This window comes from Atractosteus spatula, chromosome 25 (assembly GCF_055471065.1).
Source record: "Atractosteus spatula isolate fAtrSpa1 chromosome 25, fAtrSpa1.hap1, whole genome shotgun sequence".
Taxonomy (NCBI): Eukaryota; Metazoa; Chordata; class Actinopteri; order Semionotiformes; family Lepisosteidae; genus Atractosteus; species Atractosteus spatula.
In genome coordinates this window covers 11,328,407-11,348,664 of record NC_142730.1, presented here as the reverse complement: position 1 = coordinate 11,348,664, position 20,258 = coordinate 11,328,407, and the positions used below count along the sequence as shown (strand labels likewise).

Genomic DNA, 20,258 nt, shown 5'->3' with positions numbered 1-20,258 from the left:
ATTTGACCGTATGAAATGCATAATATAAACCTAGAAACATATACGTGAGCAGTACTTAAGCACTGTAGTATCGGTGTTAAGACATACCTCTCAAATACTGTAAATCAAGTTAAAAATATCTCAAGACCGATTCTGGTCGTAATGAAACCATGTTTCGTGTATGTTTTCTTTTTCATCTTGAAATAACTCATTTCTAAATACCTTTTTCACTGTTAACATCTTGCAGCAACTTTGCGACAAAATATACACTCTGACAGTTCATCCTGCTACTAACATTAAATAAAACAAATCTTAAGATTTCTATATTTATGTCTTTATTTAGTGGTTTCATTAGTGACAAAGGCTAAACTTTCTTGGAAAAATGTATTTTATGTGTTGCAGAAAAAACTGACTTGCTTTAACAAAATATGTTTACAAATCCTTTCACCTGGCATTTTCGTAGTTAGAAATTATGGAACGCTCTGTTAAAAGCAAGGGAGTTTTTATGTCCGTTGCAGTTCTTTTGCAACATGAATATAATTATATCGTTATTAATTTCTTGAGATACGCGATTCCATATTATATTCCCTTTTAATCAAATTCTAAAAGTATGCTTGTTGACTCCGGTATCACGTTAGTTAAAGACTTCGAAGCTTACAATGTTTAGGGAGAAATGGAATACTGGTGTGTATTTTTTTCTTTAAAGTACCGAGACCAGCCATATACTGTATGTTTATGTTAAGATTTCCCTTCAGTGGTAAAATTAGATATGAATATTCAATACTTAAACGGGCACAGTAAAGACATTAAATATACATATACATATTGTATACAGTACAGTTTGCATACGGTAATATGTTTATGTTACGTGATTAAAAAATAAATAAATAAAACTGGAAGGTCCAGCACCAGCTGGATTTGAACACACAACCGGCTAGTTGGTAGTCACGCACCTAGACCAGTAGGCTACAAGACAGCTCGCATGAACAAGCAGGCGAAACAGCCCTACACAGCCCTGCCGCAGTACACGGATATAATCATACCGTTATTAATTTCTTGAGATACGCGATTCCATATTATATTCCCTTTTAATCAAATTCTAAAAGTATGCTTGTTGACTCCGGTATCACGTTAGTTAAAGACTTCGAAGCTTACAATGTTTAGGGAGAAATGGAATACCGGTGTGTATTTTTCCTTGTGATATTTTAAGCTCTAGTTGAATGATAGGTGTCGCATTTTAAATCATTTTCGTAGCTAGAAATTATGAAACGCCCTGTTAAAAGCAAGGAAGTTTTTATGCCCGTTGAAGTAAAACAAAATGCCTGACAAAGTATGGCTTGGACAGATTCCAAGTGCTTGTACAAATGTGCTAAAGAAATTATACTTTGAGTATACAGCTTGTCCAAAGTCATCCATTATTAATACTATTAGTAATATCTTCAGTAAAGGCTTTGATATTTCTGATAAAGGTAGGTTGTGTACTTTTGTCCAACTGAGCAATCTTGCTTTCATAAAATATACCAACATTTTAATGACTGATGATTAACATGCTGTAATACACAGTTCAAAATTAAAGGCTCAAATGCTGTACATGAGAGGTTAAGCTCCCCCTGGCGGTTTTACAAGGCGACGCCGGATAGTTAACCACGTGACACCACGTTAACTGCGTCATACCGCGTGATACTGTGACACGCCCACCGGGGTATGCCGCGAAATACCTCACGCATTTTGAATGGCTGCATCTGTATGTAAAAATAAATTAAATTGAATTGAAATTGAATATAGGACAGCTGTTGTCTAAGTCATTTCTGTTTGAGGAGGTGCCAGTTACTGAAAGTAACGATTCACACACTTCAGACACCACTTTCCTTATTGCAAGCACTCCGAGTAGCCTACACAGTAAAAAACCGCTCCAGCCACAAGGAATCGCAGCCCTACCTGTGAACAGACTGTGAGTTTCTTTTAACGCTGAGGTCCAGTATGATGAGCTGTATTAACAATGTGATTTGTGCCACAGAAAGTAGTGTTTGTGCTGCTTTTGTTCCTCAGATGTATTGAACTGATGACTAAAGCTAGAATACAGCAGTAGCTAGTCTGTATTTTACATTGTTTACATTTTTCAAATTTACTCATATTTTTAGCTGTGGCTAAATATATTTTCCCAGAAACTAGATTACTCAAATTATTTCTAGCAAAAAAAAATATCTGGTTAATTATGACATTTTTCTGTTAGGTAGTATTATTTTTTCCAACATTTTTATCAAACTTATCTGGCGAATTCTGATCAGCTTGCCCAGACGGATTGAGGTTTGACTGTAACTATAAATATCGTTTGCACCCTTTGTGTCATCAAAGTGTCATTGTAAAATTGTAAACATTACTGTTGGCTAGATGTCTCGTAAGTTTAAAACTCATACTGATCACTGATTTCAAATAAAAATGTTTAAAATACCAATTGCTTAGTGTGACTCTCAGAGAACAGCTTAGTTTAGTTCTGAAGAGGTTCTGTAATTCTGTTTTTATGCTCGCCTGCTTATCGACATTGATGCCCTGCTTTGAATTTAAAAGACAAGACAGTTGTGAAGACTTATTGTTCATGAGTCCAAATCATGTCCATATTAGCTCAACTCAACAGACAACACTGAGGACTGGATGGAAATATTACACCATCATGAGAGCTCTCCGCTGCTGACAGTCTCATCACACTCTGTTGGTGAAGGTGAGCTGCAGGGATCAGTTGACTGTGTTCACGTGTGTGATCGGGCACAAATGGCAAATCTTTAATTAATCATTTAAATATTAAATACATATGAACATCAATGTAACTGAAATCACAAATTGGAAATGAACTCTGCCTCCTTCTGTTATCTTGACACAGGTAGATTTCAGGAAACAGTACCTCAGTGTGGAACAGGCGCGCAGGGCCTGCAGACAGACAGCTCGGCTCAGGGCATCACTGGGCTGCTTTTTAACAAACGCCTGTGAAGAGATGGGAGAGAAATGTAAACCCCACTTCCCTCCATCAAAAGACACCAGGACAGGGCCTGTGCTCATCTAGAGGCACAGCTGAGAATCCAGAGACTGTGCAGCTGCAGTGAGGAAGAGAGCGAGGGCACCTCTCTCCCCTCTGATTTCTACTGACAGTAAGGACTGTCAGAGCATCCGTGTGGGAAAACAGCAGACAGGCGGCTGCGTCAGACACACTGACCATCATTGTCGCCAGGAGCTCGGCCTTGGCAGGGAAGCTGGGAGCTCCGGAGGGACTGGCGCTGCGCACTGCCTGTGCCATCATGCCCACACTGCGGCACAGGCTCAGTCTGACGCTGGGCTCCTGCAGGGGGACACACAGCAGCTCACTCACTGAAGCCCAGGCAGGCCCTGCAAGGAGTGAAAAACTCACTAGAATAAATCCTGACTGCACACACCTTACAGAATGTACCAGCAGGTTAGTCAAGTCTGCAGAAAGCAGTTGGGAGGTTCACACTATGAGGTCTTCTGTTCTTAATAGAAAATTTAAACATAAAAAACTTCACTGTGATCTTTAAATTTCCTTCCTCTCTGGTGGTCAAATGACCAGTAAAACTAGTTTTAGCTCAAGTCCTGGGGTGATTGCAGTGTGGAGTTTGCGTGTTCTCCCTGGGTTTCCTCCAGGTGCTCCAGTTTACTCCCACAGTCCAGCGACATACTGGTAGGTTAACTGGCCCGTGGTAACATTAGCCTGGTGTGAGTGTCTGTGTGCCCTGTGAAGGACTAGCGTCCCGCCCGGGGTGTACCCCGCCTTGTGCTGTTGCTTGCTGGGATAGGATCAGGCAGTACACGACCTGCACTCGATAAAGCAGTTAAAACACTAGTTTAATGTTTACTTTCCATTCATATGTTGTCAGTTTCAAGGATGACATATCTCTACAGTCAGTGACTTTCTAAAGAAGGTAGAAAATGCTTCTCTAGGGAAAAGTGCTTTGAAAATCTCCCCATCTGTCCATCAATCATGCAGAAAGAAATCGCTGTGATTTCCAGTTTTCATGGCTGTCTTCAACAGCAGTAGAAGCCCTGAGTCTGTGTGTGAGGAGTGGGAACAGATCACCTCACCTCTCTCTCCACAGGATTCTCAAACCCTGCTTCTTTCACACTGTCCTGAAGCGCTTGTTCCACAGTCTCCTGCTGAGAGAGGTGCTGGGCAGCCGCACCGACACACTGGTACAGGAAGGCCTGTGACACCGGAGAAGAGGACAGTGAGCACTGAGCTCAGGAGGCTGCTCTGTACAGCTGCACTGAGAGGACATGTTAGCTGTGGATAGGAATGCTCCCATCGATCAGCCGCTGATCGATATCAGCCGATTTTCATTCCAAATGACTCGATCGGTGGTCTCTATATTGATCAATCTCAAAAACCAATTTTGCGATGACTACATTTCCGACATTACCTGAACATACAGTAGCAACATGTCCTCGCCGGTCTGGCAGTTTTTCCACACTTCTACAAAAGACGAAGAATTTGCAGTTTGCAATACATGTGCAAAAGAAGTCGCTCGTGGGGGATCACCGGCTAGAACGTTCAACACCATGAACCTCATCAGAGATTTGAGAACTCAACACCAAAAAGAATACGCAGAGTGTGAACAATTAGCAAGTGCAAGAGCTGCGGCGACTAGCAAACCGACTCTCGCTCAGCCATCAATAACGGCAACACTTAAAACACTGGAGCCTTACAGCAGGCACAGCAAGACAGCCGAAAGAACTACGGGCAGGATCTCTGCAGGCGACGTATGAGGAGATTCTGAATGAAGATAAAAGCAATGGTTGGGACAGGAATGACTCGACAGCATCAGAGATTAATCTCCACCTCAGTCAGCAACTCATCCCAAGAAGCGCAGAGCCAGTGGCTTTCTGGAAGAGCAATCCAAGCCGTTTCCCTGCCTTGGCAGAAGCAGCTCAGGTCTACCTTTGTGCTCCTTGTACGAGTGTGGACAGCGAGCGTCTATTCAGCACAGCAGTGCACATTTTGCATGAGAAGAGGAACAGATTGTCTTCAACACACGCACAGCTGCTCCTATTCATAAACAAGAATCTACCCTCGATCATTAGTAAACAAGAGGTTCAGTAGCTAAAGAGCCAAATTATTCTGACTTCTTTCCTTTTGGTTGTAGTAGGCTGCAATCTGCTTGTTAAACATCTTATTGAACATTTTATTTTATTTTATTAGAATTGTGGGTTGTGATTAAGACAAGCCTGTTATTTTGTTTTAGCTGTTTTTATGTTATTGCTATATATGTGCCAAATGTATATGTAATATTTATAAAGGTTTTGTGTGCATGTTTGATGAGTAAAAAGTCTTTATTTTATTTTAAGTGATTATTTTATTTCTTTTAGTCAGTAGTGTTTATTTTATGGTAATTGAACAATAAGCCCACTACATTTTATTTTGTTAATAAAAATAAACAAATTATACCTGTGGTCTAGTTTATTTTAATGGGAAAAAATAACCAGGGTAACACTTAGCCATGGGACATGAGGCATGTACATGGCTTATTGTAATGATTTTAACAGAAAAAAGCGTCCGATTCTAATGACAGGGAATCGGCCCTCAACAGCCTGATGGGAGCATCCCTAGCTGTGGAGACAACACACTGAAGTAGAGCACAGAGCGCAGAACCCTGAAGGGGCTCTCCCCTCTACTGCACAATCAAACACTGCTCACAGCTCACATCAATACAACAGCACACACGTATGAACCTAGCCTGAACAGACACACACCTTCCAACATCTAATACACAGCAAATTACAGACACACCTGCTATGTCACCATGTCACAACACTAGGTGAGGAATAAGACTTTTAGAGAGTAAAAGTCCCAGCTTCTCATGTAGCTCAGCCTTCTGTCAGACTCACCTTCTCCTCAGAGGTGGAGCTGAGAGCGCAGAGCACTCTGACTGTGGCCTGAGTGAGCCTACAGGCCCACACCTCATCCGCCACTGCGCTCAGTGTGTTAGAGAGGAGCTGCAGACACACAGGGGAGGCAATCAGGTCCACAGCAGAATGAGCAAACACACCCACACACCACACTGGGCAGCTGAAAATACTGCACAGCTATGAGGACTGACAACGACTCTCTCACACTACAGCACGACAGGACCACCTCAACAAGAGAAGAGAGATTATTCTCTTGAATCCACAGCAACCCAGGAGAGGAAGCACAAGACAGCTGCCACTGCATCTGAATGACATGACATTACCTAACAGAGGAAGAAGATCACTTTCCCTGTCTGTGCCCCCTCCCTCTCACTGTGTGTGTTATCCGTCCCCACTCCACACGCTTCAGGAGAGCCAGCACACCCTCTCAGGAGCAGACACGCCGGAACTCTCCTTCCTCCGTGACGTCACTGCTGCGGCCGGAGCAAACCCTCCCAGAGTGCTTTGCGGGAACTGAAGCACATCGCCGCTGCAACCCGGACTCGCTGAGTCTGAAGGCAAAACCTCTCTTGAGAGCTTCGCTGTCAGAGTGTGAGACTGACACACTGCTGCGGGAAATACCTGCGCCCGGGAGCAGCAGAGACCCGTCGCGGAGCGGGGCTGCAGGTCTGCCCTCGGCTCTTCTCCGCAGTGTGACAGGAGGCAGAGAGCCACGCCTCCACAGGGATCAGCCGCAGGGAGACGATCGCTCCTCCGACACACAGCCGCTCACAAATAACGGCTGCGCTCCTCTCGCGCCCTCAGCGGAGCGGGCAGCCGCGAGCCGGAGCCGGAGGAGGCGGAGACGCCGAGCGCGCGGAGCTGCGACTCAGCCAATCAGAAGCCGCGATCAGCAGGGGGCGGGGCCTGAATGATAAACAATAGTACAGTAGGAATATTTTAGATTAATTATTCACAGAGTAATAACACAGGCGCCAGTGAAAATGCTTGTCAGACACACCTCAGTTCAGCATCCTTCCTTTCCCTAAAAGAGGTTTCAGTAACATGGCTGGGTAGCTTGTTCCACACTCCTACAATACTTTGGGTAAAGAACTCACCCCTGTCCTGACTGGTGAGTCATGTCCAGCTGTTTCCTGAAAGACGCCACTGTTGGGCAGCTTGTTCCACACTCCAACAATAACATTTCCATGTACTGGGACAGTTTCTTGAGAGACTCCTGTAACTTCCTTTCCAGTTTTAACACGCCGGCAATTCATGTTTGTAGTGAAAGGCAGGCTCGTCCCATTTAGGGAGATTTGAGTTGTATTTGTTTCTGCTGGGATCACTGTTCAGGATCCTATTTGAAATGTTCTTGCCTCATCTCTAATGATGTTAACACTTTATAAACTTTATTACATCGGACATGATTATGCTGAATCAGATGTTTTGTTCATTTATTTTTTTTCAGTTTTATTTGATAACGAGCACCATCATTAAAATAAATGGTAGTACAGAAGCTCAGAAAGGTTCCATTCACTCCAGGTTGTGCTCAGTTGTTTTTCACTTCATCTAGAAAGCTGATTTGAAGTCTTATGTCTCCAATCGTATCAAAGCAGGTCTTTCATGGTCAGCCCACACTGGAACAGATATTCCACCACCACAAGCTTGAAGGTCTTCGCCTGAACACCTGCCTGAACCCCTACAGCACTGAACCGAAACTCACAAGTGAGGCCAGATCAGTAAATCGAGATCTGTGAGATCTACTCAGATCAGTAAATCGAGATCCAAGGCAGACTGTAAATTATGTGACTGTGGCACAGTCCTGTATGAGCTCCAGATCAAACCTCAGGCACTCGTCACTTTTAAATCTGGACTGGCACACTAACGTTGAGAGAATCACTGGGATGTCTTGCTTAAGACACAGGTGACCTGATGCATGAGGTGATGGAGGGGTTCTCATCTGCAAGAACATGCCTGTAAACTACGTTGACATTGTTAGGACCCCCAGCCCCAGTGGAACAGTGTCAGGCAGCGTGTGGGTGAGCAGTCCCCAGGAGTAGATCCTGGTGAGAATGACGGAACTAGTAGGGCGAGCAGTTCAGTCCCTCTGACTGGTACAATACCTTGGCTGAGAGTTTTCCTCCTAGAAGAATCTGGTGCAGCACAGCTCCTGTCCCTCTCTGTGTTATTGCTGCACAAATGATAAGAATCATGTGAATGGGAAGAACTCTTTTCACCTGCCTCACATTTTCAGCAAGCGCTTCACAGGAAAGGTGGGGCCCAGTGCTGCCACCAGGGACTGGAGACCAGCCTGAGAGACACACAGCAGCCAAACAGGGGCACCAAGGGGAACACGCCCACTCTTGCGATCAGTGCCAGTGAAAGTTTCTACACCCACACAGTCAGTGTCTCAGCTGAGGATGTTCATTATATCTGGAGGTGAGGACAGCTTCTCCACCAGAGTGTTTCCTCTCTCTTGGGCCTGTGTCAACCAGCCCTAGAATTTGAGCTGTTAATTCAATGATTAGGTCAGTTTGGTTGTATAAAACACATTGGATTGACATTAAATCTGATACCAGATTGCTCAGATTGATGTTTCAAGAGCTAATCATTGAAATGAATCTTTTTCTGGCATGTGCACTAAACATGAATGTGTCTCATGTCTCGTTAGCTGTGAGGAAAGACTGTAAATACTGTCTGCAGCACAGCTCTGTGGATACAGATACAAGTGAGTACTGTGTGCGTGGGTGTGGATGTATATTCACCTTTACTGTTCAAAATACTTAAATGATTTTAAATTAAATACAGCTTTGCTACCTCACAGTGTTGGGGCCCAGGGTTCAACTCTGGAGCTGTGGTCTGTGTGGAGTTTGCATGTTCCCCCAGTGTTTGTGTGGGTTTCCTCAAGGTGCTCCATTCCCACCCCCCACCCCCCACAGTCCTAAAATGTACAGGTAGGTTAATTGGCTTCTGGGAAAATTCTTTGTGACATGTTTAAGTGTGTGCATGTATGTGTGTGTCTGTGAGTGTGTGTGAGAGTGTGTGTGATTGTGAGTGTGTGTTTGAGTGTGTCCGTGTCTGTGAGTGTGTGAGCATGTGCGTGTATTTGTGTGTCTGTGAGTGTGTGTTTGAGCGTGTCCGTGTCTGTGTGTGTCTGTGAGTGTGTGTTTGAGTGTGTGTGTGTTTGAGCGTGTCCGTGTCTGTGAGTGTGTTTGATTGTGTGTGTGTCTGTGAGTGTGTTTGAGCATGTGCGTGTCTGTGTTTGTCTTTGTGTGAGTCTGCCCTGCAGTGGACTAGTGTCCTGTCCAGGCTGTATCCCGACAGGCGTCTTGCTTGCTGGGACAGGTTCAAGCTCCCTGTGACCCTCATTTGGATGAAGTGAAAATGGACAGACGTTTCCATAATCAGAAATTCCTAAAATAACGGAACTGCAAGCTCTGTTACAACATTGATATAACAAAGGATCAAGTTTCTCAGCCAGAATCTGGTCCCCAAAACTGATCAGGACAAAATCCACCTGCCTTTCGCTGCTTCTCTCCGTCTGTCTTTGTTCTTTCGTTTAGTGTTTTACTCCCCTTTTCAGGTGCTTAAAGGGCTGTAGATGTTCGATCAAAGAGCTAACTTGGAGTCTCAGCTGATCAGCTCAGCAAACGGCTCCACTGATACATTAAGAGCTCAGCAGGAATGAAAGCCTGTGACCAGGGTCCCCAGTCCTGTGTGTCTGCAGGATTTTAGTCCAGCTGGACTTTCAGTGACCTCAATTAGCTCATTATTGACTTAATTGGACCAGTTTTACAGCTTCTTCCAGCTCTTCAGGAGCTGCTGCTTCGAAGACCCCTGGAAACCTCACCGACGCCCTGGGTATCCAGGAGCAGGACTGGGGCTGAGCTACAGCAGGGCTCACCAGAAGCAGGCCTGGAGAGCCTCACCTGCAGCTCACAGTGTGTGAGGCTGGCCTCAGCTTCCTTCACGGTCTCCTTCTCTTTGTCTCCAGATGCTTTTGCAGGGACTGGATATCGGTCTGATAGTGTTTGCAGTTCTCCAGCTGCGTGTGACCGTCAGTGTGTCTGTTCTGGGCTTGAGGGCTTTAAACCAGACCGAGGCCAAGGTAAGGAATCAGCCCAGCACACAGCTGCTCTGCTGCCGAACTCGAGTCACCACCCGTCCCACAGGAGACTCAGATCAGGACAGTCTGGGGGTGTCTCACAGAAACTGGGACCTAAACTGGCCACAATCTGGTTTCACCCCTGGGTTCTGGTAGGAGGTATCGCAGTGTCAGAACACTGACCAGTAGATTCAAAAACAATTTCTTCCCCCAAGCAGTCCGCATCATAAACAGCTCAAATTAGGACCTGCACTTTAAGGTACTGCACTGTTTGCACTATGTCCTGTCTTGGCTGTGTTATAACGTCTAGTGTCTAAATGTATTGTCCATGTCTGTTTATTTCTTTTTCCTCCACTGTTACTGGGTACAGCTGAACGAGTAGGCATTCCAACACACTTGTTGTATATGGCCAATAAAACATCTTGAATCTTGAAAGTGACTGCCTGCAGGAAAGCTTACTTTGCCTGTTCAGCAGTAGGTTAAACTGGCGAGTTCTGACAGAAATGCTCATTTTATGTGCAGCCGATTTTTGATACTACTCTTCTGGTGAAATGAATGTACTGAGAAGAAAAATTCTCAGAGTTCAGTTGGTTTTAGAAGCAGAAGGAAAATGACCACTTGGAAGAAACACGTTGCATATCCTGCTGTTAAACCTCCAGCCATTTGGGTTTCAGTCAAATGAGGAAAAAACCGTTTAAACTTCAGTTTTTTTTATTTCATCCAGAATGTCGTGGACAAGTTGTCATGAAGACAGGAAACAAGCTGTTTCACGCAGAAATGTCTCCAGCTGAACTGAGGTGTATCTGACAAGTATTTTCATAGGCAACTGTTTTATTATTATATTAATAATATAAAATATTCCTACTGTATCTTGTTCTTCATTCAGGCCCCGCCCCCTGCTGATCGCGGCTTCTGATTGGCTCAGTCGCAGCTCCGAGCGCTCGACGTCTCCGCCTCCTCCGGCTCCGGCTCGCGGCTGCCCGCTCCGCTGAGGGCGCGAGAGGAGCGCAGCCGTTATTTGTGAGCGGCTGTGTGTCGGAGGAGCGATCGTCTCCCTGCGGCTGATCCCTGTGGAGGCGTGTGGGGCTCCTGAGGCGCGGCTCTCTGCCTCTTGTCACACTGCGGAGAATTGCCGAGGGCAGACCTGCAGCCCCGCTCCGCCGCTATGAGAGGGAGCGGGGCTGCTCGGTCCTGTTCGCTGTTCGGCACCGCAGGCCCGCCGGTAACTGGACCGAGCTCAGCCCGGGAGTCCCGCCAGCCTCGTCTGCAGCCGGGAGGCGCTGCTGAGCCCCGGGACCCTGCTCATCCCCGCGGCCTGGAGCAGAGCCCAGTGCAGCACAGCGCCAGGGACAGGCGGGGAGAGAGAGAGCGCCTCCTCAGAGGAAGAGGGGCGCAGGGAGAGAGATCAGGGGCTCCAGCTGCCCCGAACCAGCGGGTCTGCAGGACCGTCAGTCTCGAACCTCCTGCGGCCCAGCGACGGGTCTCTGCTGCTCCCGGCCGCAGGGCTTCACACACCGTGGCGCTGCTGCAGGGCGCTGCAAGACGAGCTGCTTCAAGACCAGATGTGTTGTTGCGGACTGTTTAGAGCACAAGGTCTGTGCGTGAGCGAGCGGAGTGAACATGAGGAGGAGCCGGAGAGCAGATCTGCAGGGCGAGTCTAGATCACAGGAGGACTAATGAGCAGGCTGTGTCTGGGAGAGGTCTGGCAGGAGACTGGAGTGACAGTAAAAGCCCTGATGAGCGAGTCGTGTGAGAGAGGAGGGAGAGGCGAGTCTGGATGGAGGGAGGAAGTGGTGTCTGACATCATAACGTGAGCAAGACGCTACGCTTCGTGTTTTCTGAAACTTTCCGGCTGACACTTTGGAAATCAGACAATCAGTACTTCTGTTGATAGAGTTGGGAAAAATCAGAAAGCATATAAAATTGTAATTTTACAATTAAATATAGTGATTATAATGACTTATTAAACATGAGCGTGACGTCGTCACATCGGGATTGTGACGCAACAATTCCGGTCCGGGAAAGCGCTCCGGTGCTGCTGAGTCGCTCAGCGCTGATGCTCATAGCGAAGAAAACACTTGAGCTCGACACGGCTTGTCAATCTTCTGTCTTTTCACTGAAGATCCTGGCGGTTTACGGACTAGGTAGGGACCTGCCGAGGCTCGGTATCGCGGATCCGATTGTTATTGACCTGTTTCTCCTGGGCAGATCGAGCTGTTATTGTGTTAACACGGTGTTCAGTGAGAGGGGGTTAAAAGCTCTTAACCTGCTGGAGTTTTATAAAAGCCCAGAGTGCAGATCTGAACAGGAATTCATTGCTGCTTCTGTTCCTGTCTCTGCTTTCACTGATGTGAAGAATTTGCTTGTGTTCTCAATATCCCGTGTCTGCCCTTCAGCCTGTTGGGTTGTATTCCAGTAGGACCAGCTGGTTAGAGAGAGTTCTGTGGTGTCTAGTGGGTCTGCTGCTGGCCTGTCAGCAGTACCTTGACTCCCAGTGTGTGAGAAGCGCCGCCCAGCTCCCTGCTTCACTGTGCTGTTCTACTGGCTGACTGACAGGTCCAAGATGAGCCCGAAGGAGTGCAGCTGTTAGCCCAGCAGGGTGAAGTGGTTCTCCTCCTGTGTGCAGCGCACAGGCTGCCAGTGCCCCGGGCCAGGTATGACACAGCTGGATCTAGACCAGTGCCCCCTGAAGCCAGTCCCCCCACACACTGACTCCTGGCTTCCCTTTCCACTGGGACCCCATCCCTGGACTCAGCTCTGACTGACTTGAGGGGCTCCTCACTGTCACCCTGCAGGTCTCCTCAGCTCGAGGCAGGGAAAGCAACAGCAGTCTCTTCATCTTTTCAACTAAATGATGATTTGATTAAAAATAAATAAAAGATATAACATAAAATATAATAATATATTATATTATATAATATAATAATAAGATATAAAATAATATAATTTAGTGCGTGAGAGTATGTTTAAGAAGACTAACATCCATGTAAGGTATGAAACTATTGAAAGTGTTGAAAATGAGTAATTCACAGTGGTTATGAAATGAGCTGTGTCTGAGTGATGTACTGCACTTATTCTTTCATTTATATATAATTGTAAATTTGGGAAAAGCAAATGTATATTTATGAAGATCTGTCCAAGTCGTTTTGACTGGGTGTGAGAGAAGCTGAATTAGAGGCTCTAATCCCCTTAGAGCAGCAGAAGGAGGTTCTCCACCTGGGAGCAGAGGTGCTGCCCTGATTCTTCTTCAACACTGAGATCCTCTGTTTGCTGAGGAGCAGCTGCTAACAGGACTGATGTGACCCAGAGAGCAGCTCTCTTTGTGGGCTCTAAAGGGTTAAGAAGTCCCAGTGGCTGCAGCTGTTATTCAGGACCATGAAAACAAAACCCTGCACTCTGAAGCCTCCTGCCCTTAGAGCAGATCTGTATTCCTCTCTACTGGAAAACTGTCCGGGGTGAAAGAGTCCCAGCTTTTATGGGCTGTGCATCAATAATCTTTTTGATCTCTATAATTCTCAGACATGTGTCAGTAGGGTTTTAGGTCCCTCAGACAACAGGTCGGTTTCAGAGTTTTCTCCCTAGAAGTCTGTGCTGCGGCGACACCAGTGTTTCCCCTGTCTGTGTGTCTGCTGTAGATGAGGTCCTGGCTGTTCTGGAGGGAATGAGCAGCGCTGATAAGGAATTTGGGAAGAACCTGGTAGAAGAGCTGCTCTCCCTCCTGCAGAGGAACACCAAGGGGACACTGCCAGTCATCCTGGGATTCCTCGAGAGCCCCCAGGTAACATGAAGGAGCTCCCTACACACCTCCTGACATACTCGTTGCAAACGCACTCTAATCAGGAGCCCAGTGTGCTCCAGTATGCTCCAGACAGCATACTGTCTGTGCTGTTTCTTACAACTAGAGGCTTAAGATGAGCCCTACCGTGTTGTTATCTTGACAGATGTGCTTGAGTGGAAGCCTGGGGTTTCTCTGTGTGCGTTTCCACTCCCTCGTGTGGTGAGCTGGGGTGGTTCTGCTGTTTCACACTCAGTGCCCGTTGGCCAGGCTGACTGGCCCTGAAGGAGAAGCCTTTGAACAGACACTCTTGGTGCTGTGATGAGAGCAGCAGTCTCACCCCTGGCTTTGGTTCTTCCCTGCTCTAGGTGACAACTGCCCATCGCTCTGCTGTCCTCCAGGCAGTGGAGAAGCTGCTGCGCAAAACATCTGCGCAGCATCTGGATGAGTCCTTGGCCAAGAGCACCGTCTCGATGGCCTTGAATGAGATGACTATGTCACCGGTATGTAAACCCCTTTAATTCCTGCCTATCGAACTGTTGTCTTGCTGTAGTGCTGTGGTCTGTTTCCTTGCCTGTAGCACACATTGATGCATCTAATGGAAGCAAATCGTTGTGTGTTAACTTGTGTGCTCATTGGCTTGATCCAAGCTGTTGCTTCATCTCCAATACCATCGACTCCCAAGACGCTCTGATCTCTTTTTACTGTTGTTTCAGAAATGGCTGCCTGACTGGCAACAGCCAGCCAGCAACATTGTTGTTTGTGTGGTGAGAGACCACTACGACAGTACCATGGATATGGTGCTGTCCTACTTCCAGCCCGGAGTGCTCCCTCACCACGCGCTGCTTAATGCTTTAGGAGATATCTCCCGGAACTGCAGTAAGTTCTGTGCTGCTAATGGGGTGTGATCTGCTCAGATATATTCCGGATTTTTTACTGTGCTGTATTTCAAACTTCATGATACTGCTCGTATCTGTCCATTCAAGCCCTGATACATGAGCTTATTATGAAGGCTCAGTGTTTGTTACTCATCCCGCTGCTGAGTCTCCAGTGTTATCATGAGCCTTGGTCCCTACCCAGTGTGAAATGTGTTTTCTTTGAAGGTCGTGACATAGCAAGGGATATAGTGAGACTTCTGGACCTGCTGGTGCCTGTTCTCCCCCCTTGCTGTGACTAATAAAATGAAGGCAATGATGGCTTTTGGTAAGTGTTCAAGCTGTCTCATTTAGGGGGACAGCTGTTATTAATGCTTGGTTCCACTGGCAATCCACTGACAAGGCCTGTTCAGACCGCTTCCCACTGAGCTACAGGACTGCTTTGATGTACTTGAGGAGTGTAGCAGGCTGTTCCTCTCTTGTGTTGTCAGCATTGGAAGGCCTGTATGAGAGCTGGGCGAAATTCCAGGGTCCCAGGCAGTGTGTTCAGGACTGTACAACCCAGGTCATGATAAGTTTTGATGTAGTGCACAGATGGCTGCCGTCTTCTGAGCCAAAGGTATGGGATCTTTAATCCAGTGTAGGTTATTTGACATCTTATTAATCATCCTGAATTCTCAGATGTTCTGGAGAAAAGAATGGACTTGAATGCAAAGAAAAGATGTGTCCATGCAGGCATTAGGGAAGGGTATCAAGGTCCAGGGTTCAGATCACAGTAAGCAAAGCTGAATAGGGTGCATTTATGAAGCAGGTTTTATTCATTGCTCAAAGCTGTTTTAACTGTCTGTGGTTTTAGACAAGTTTGCTTTCCTGTGACTGAATCCTTTCCTTGAGGATGATGGTGTTTGTGTTTTGCTCTGTCTGAAGGTGACGGCGGCCATTGTCTTGGCCCTGGCAGCTATGTGCTGACTGCTCCCTGAGGAGAAGTTTCAGTGTGAGCTGCCAGCAGTTTTACAGGCCTTCCAGCCACTGTATGCAGCTGAGCTGGACGTCAGCTACTCCAGAATCAACAAGGTAGGCCTGTGACCGATGATGGGCCTTTAGGTGTACAGGTTGTGGATTGCGAGGGCCGTTTCTTTTAGAAAATGGATTTTGATTCAAACAATCACTAGTAGCACTTTCCCAGTGTCCCTTTGTCCACTAGCTCCAGTGATGTACTGGTGAGGCCCAGTGCAGAAGAGGATTATGGTCTGTGGTGCCCCATGTGATTGTGAAGGGTGTGAACAAGGTGGATCTGCCAGGAGTAGAGTCCAGGGGAGGCGTTATCCTGCTCTGTCAGATTTTTCTGTGTGATCACACTTCCAAAATCCTAATGCTAATGTGTTATTGCATACAGTGAGAGAGTGAGGCCTCTTGATGAAGCAGCAGTGCCTCTCCAGATTGACTCCAACGTGCTCTTCTTTCAGAGTCTGAGTGTGCTTGTGGAGGCAGCAGTGCCGAAGGCCAGACCAGTGCTGGAATCCCAGCTGGAGCGGCTGCTGACCATGGTGCACGTCCAGGTAATGGGGACAGCAGCCCGCTCACCTGCACAGAAAGACGTTACAGTAGTCAGTAAGAGTGTCTGTCTGAGGGGTGAAGCCCTCAGGAGCCTCATCAATGACAGCAACTCAGTGCTGTGATCTACCCCTCTCCACAGCTCATGGCAACACTGAAGTGCCGTGTATCTGACTGCTGAAGCCCTTATTCATTCAGTTGAACGGATATTGATGACTCAGCTCATTTTATCATGGCATTAGAACAGCAGTCCATGAGAGAGCGTGCATGATGCCCTTGTGGGTGTTATAAGAGTGCTCTGGTGCCTGTCTGGTGTCCCAGGATCTGGCAGTGCTGATGGGGCTGTGTGCCAGTGTGCACCTGGATGTGGTGCTGTCTGTGCTGAAGAGACTGGAGACCCAGCTGACTGACCCAGCCTTCCCCTGCAATGAGCAGGGCTCTGGGGTAGGTGTACTGCATTAAAGTCCTGACAGACAAACAGAAGCTGCTCTTAATGTCAGCTTCTACCTACAAGTTTCAGCATCTTGATGTGGTTTGTCATGCTTCTTACTGCAGCGTGATTTCACCTGTGCCCTGATTCTGTGCTATGGGCACGTTGCACTTAAAGCACCTGCAGAGGATCTACTGCAGAGAATGGACACTGACTTTATGGAGAGACTGAGACCCCATGTCACCACTAAGGTAGGCAACATGTCCTCCTTTGAGAACAAGAGACCTGGCAGAGTGAACCTCACAGCTCCTGTCTGAAGAGTGTATTCAACCACTGCTACATTCTGTAATGTGCGTCTGTAATGCAGGGAGGTATTCGTAACAACCCTCAGGCAAAAGTTCTTCCTTATTTGTTCTGCTACTTTCCTGCAGTGTCTGGGTAGAAATTGTTAATTATACTTGAACCTGATGGGATTGTTATGGGGAGGAGGACACAGGGATACAGTGTCCGTGGCTGTCCAGGCTGTGAGTGTCCATCACAGTCCAGGGCTGGTGGAGGTGAGGTGGTGAGGTGGCGTCTGGGCTGTCAGTGAGTGAGCTGCTGTGTGTCCCCCTGCAGGAGCCCAGTGTCAGACTGAGCCTGTGCCGCAGTGTTTGCATGATTGCACAGGCAGTGCGCAGCGCCAGTCCCACCGGAGCTCCCAGCTTCCCTGCCAAGGCCAAGCTCCTGGCGACAATGATGGTCAGTGTGTCTGACGCAGCCGCCTGTCTGTTGTTTTCCCACACGGATGCTCTGGACAAGCTGTATCCTGTCACTGTGAATCGGAGAACAGATAGTTTGTGAGAAGTGATTGGAAGGGAAACTGTTTTGCTATTGATCAATACAGTTGTGTTTTTAGCTTTTGGGAAACACTGTTCCAGAAGTATTCAGAAAAATGACTCCTTTGTTCACACTTAGTGACATGATCCTGTGTCCTGTCTCTGAAGACAGCACTGAGAACTGCAACAAAGGGGCAGTAGTGGACAACTTCAACAGTCAGTGTAACAGAGCTCATGTGATCTGTCTGGGATTGACCTGCTGTTCTTGTTCCCTGTAGGCTCTTGACCTTCTGCAATTCTTCGGCAGTAGTTACACTCTGGATGACAGCTTGAAAGAGAGCTTGAGGGAGGGGATATTATATCTGGCTTCACAGGACCTCAGACAGACCATCCAGTCCCTACTGACCCTCACATCTCCCTCTGAGAGGTAGAGCACAATTCTAGCAGTGAGAGGCTCTTTGCAATGATAAAAGCATCACAACAACGGCACTGTGTTGTGGCGTCAGTGTTTTTGTATTTTAGCTCTGAGAATGGGTTTGAATGCAGAGCCCTGCACTCACAGCTGGGGGGTGTGAGGCTGACTCGGGGGTGTGTTTTGCAGCTCACTCCCGGAGCTGTGGCAGGTCCTCAGTACCAGCCAGGTGGTCTCGGAGACCGTGAAGCACCTGGCTGATCATCTCGGCCTGATGATGGACATGAAGGTGGATGATCCAGCACTGGATGTAAGTGACTATAGAGCCCATCTGCTGGTGTTTCTAACTGAGCAGAGGACAGATAGTCAGACAGCTGACAGCTACAGCACGGAGGTACTGTCTCCCTGTAATATGTCGCAGCCCAATAGCAGGCAGAGAGACACCAGCAAGCAGGCAAGCGGCCGTGTGAGCAAACAGCTCCCTGTTTGCAGCACAGGGACAGGCTGGCGAGCACAGAAAAGCGTGGTGCAGACCAGCAGCCCAAAGCCACATCCAGAACAGGCCAGATCAAAGCTGGGTGAACACAGAGGCTCAGCACACAGCAAACTCCAAACCCGGAGCTGATGGTAATAAGCACAGTCTGTAAACAGACAGACAGCACACAAGCACAAGAGGGTAATCTAGACAACAAAGACAGGGTGAAGCTAGGGGCCAGTATCCGAGGAGCAAACTCGGAAGTCAGGGAGAAGCTCGAGAGTTTAGGACCGAGTTCCTGAGCGCTGATGGACCAAGGGCTTGTGTAGCTTGAACCCCCTGAGGCGGGCGTGGTGGACAATTATCTTCAGATGTGGCTGGCTAGCACGTCAGTTTTAGCTGTCCCTTCTGCTGACCAGCAGCGACCAGCATGACCCTCCCTCAGTGTAACCCTTGTCCCAGCAGTACTGGGAATGAAGGCCGACTGGTGTCCTCCTGTCTTCAGATCCAAAGACACACGGAGGAGCAGCTGGCAGCTCAGAGCTCAGCCCTGACAGAGCAGGAGACCCCAGCTGAGCCAGTTGTTCTGCGGGCTCTACTGGGCTTGATCACTGTCCTGTCCATCGCAGACAAGAGTCAAGCCAAAGCACTGGTGCCCTTTGTGTACTGTAGAGCCAGGCCCTGCTTGGAAAGTGTAAGTTTTTTAGGATGTTCTTTATTCAAATATTGTGTCATTTGTTTTTGTGTATTAAATTTAAATAAAACATTTTTAATTGTAATCAATTGGATATCCATGATTACAGTGTTTGCCCTTTGAGCTACAGTGACAGTGGGCTCAGACTCCAGCCCTGAGAGGAGAAAATAAGTGGTGACAGTTTGTGCGTGTCTGTGTAAAGTTTCCCTCTTGTCCTGTGTCTGTGTTACAGGAGAGCCCGGAGGTCCGCAGAGCCACAGTGGTTCTGCTGGGGCAGCTGGTCAGGCTGGGCTCTGAAAAAGCCCGGCTCAACAAAGAGGTCCACAGCTCCCTGGTCAGCGTGCTGCTGAACCTGACTGACCCCAGCCCAGAGGCCATCCAGGTAAAGACACAGAGCTGCCGCTGGCTGGGCCCAGCCTGTGGGACTGTGGGTCTTCTCACGTCCTTCTTTGATAATGATACTTGTCACCTATCCAGTGTTTGACCAGCTTTGCAATCGGTGAAGAAAAACAACCCTACAGTCAGTATGAACTTGTAGCCTGGAAATCTAAACATTCAGAGGGTTACTATCAAGGATGTGTCAAAGGGTTTCAGGGCTGGCTGCTATTTTGTGACATTTGTGTAGTTTCTGTTTAATTTGGGCTCTGTGTGAAGATAAACTGGTTTTGACGATGTGGATTTCCCCAGGCCTGCTGGACAGTCCTACAGCACTTCACCCTGGACTGTGTGCTGTCCATGAAGGAGATGTGCAGGATCCTGGTGAGTGAGGTTCTCCTAGGGCTGGCTTCTGGGCTGCTGGTGAGAGAGGGGAGCACAGCCTGCTTTTGGGACACAAACACACAAAGACTTGTGTCAGATTTAGGAAATATATTTGTGCTGAACCAGGCTTACACTGAGGACTAATTACAGTGAGTAAGAGCTGAAAGTGCCAGATTATAATCGCAGTAGTGCTGATGAGTTCATACACTCTCATTAGATGGATTAGAGGTGCTTCTCTGTAATGGAGGGCTGTCTCTCATATGGGGGCTCCTGTACAGTAGTAGCGTGCTGTCTCACACTGCCCTGCAATATTCCCTGTGTCCAGATAACGAGTGGGCAGTTCAGCCTGGCCCAGAGGCTTGCGCTCCAGGGTGCACACAGCAGAAGGGCCTGGGTTCGGGAAAGTGCTGCCATCTTCATTGGTAAGAGCTCAGAGACAATGAGAAGAGTGATTGAGACTCAGTGTAGAGGTGATGCTCCACTGGTAAAAGTG

General features: G+C 47.5%; 1 protein-coding gene across 1 annotated transcript; it reads right to left on the bottom strand.

Moving 5' to 3' along the window:
• Positions 1 to 2,648: 2,648 nt before the first annotated feature.
• On the bottom strand, positions 2,649 to 4,424 carry LOC148815444 (maestro heat-like repeat-containing protein family member 1). The gene is made up of 5 exons (XM_088905103.1): positions 4,404 to 4,424; positions 4,069 to 4,188; positions 3,188 to 3,310; positions 2,879 to 2,958; positions 2,649 to 2,703 (listed from the first exon to the last, which is right to left on the bottom strand). Exons 1-5 carry the CDS (start codon positions 4,422 to 4,424, stop codon positions 2,649 to 2,651), a joined length of 399 nt encoding a protein of 132 aa, XP_088761229.1.
• Positions 4,425 to 20,258: the final 15,834 nt, after the last annotated feature.

What these genes read in the sequence shown, in the direction of transcription:
- LOC148815444 (XM_088905103.1), bottom strand. Translation starts at nt 4,424, where the DNA reads ATGTTGCTACTGTATGTTCAG. An exon ending in TGTTGCTACTGTATGTTCAG is followed by an intron (nt 4,189 to 4,403) that starts GTAATGTCGGAA and finishes CCGGTGTCACAG; the next exon opens with GCCTTCCTGTACCAGTGTGT. An exon ending in AGAATCCTGTGGAGAGAGAG is followed by an intron (nt 3,311 to 4,068) that starts GTGAGGTGATCT and finishes GTCCCCCTGCAG; the next exon opens with GAGCCCAGCGTCAGACTGAG.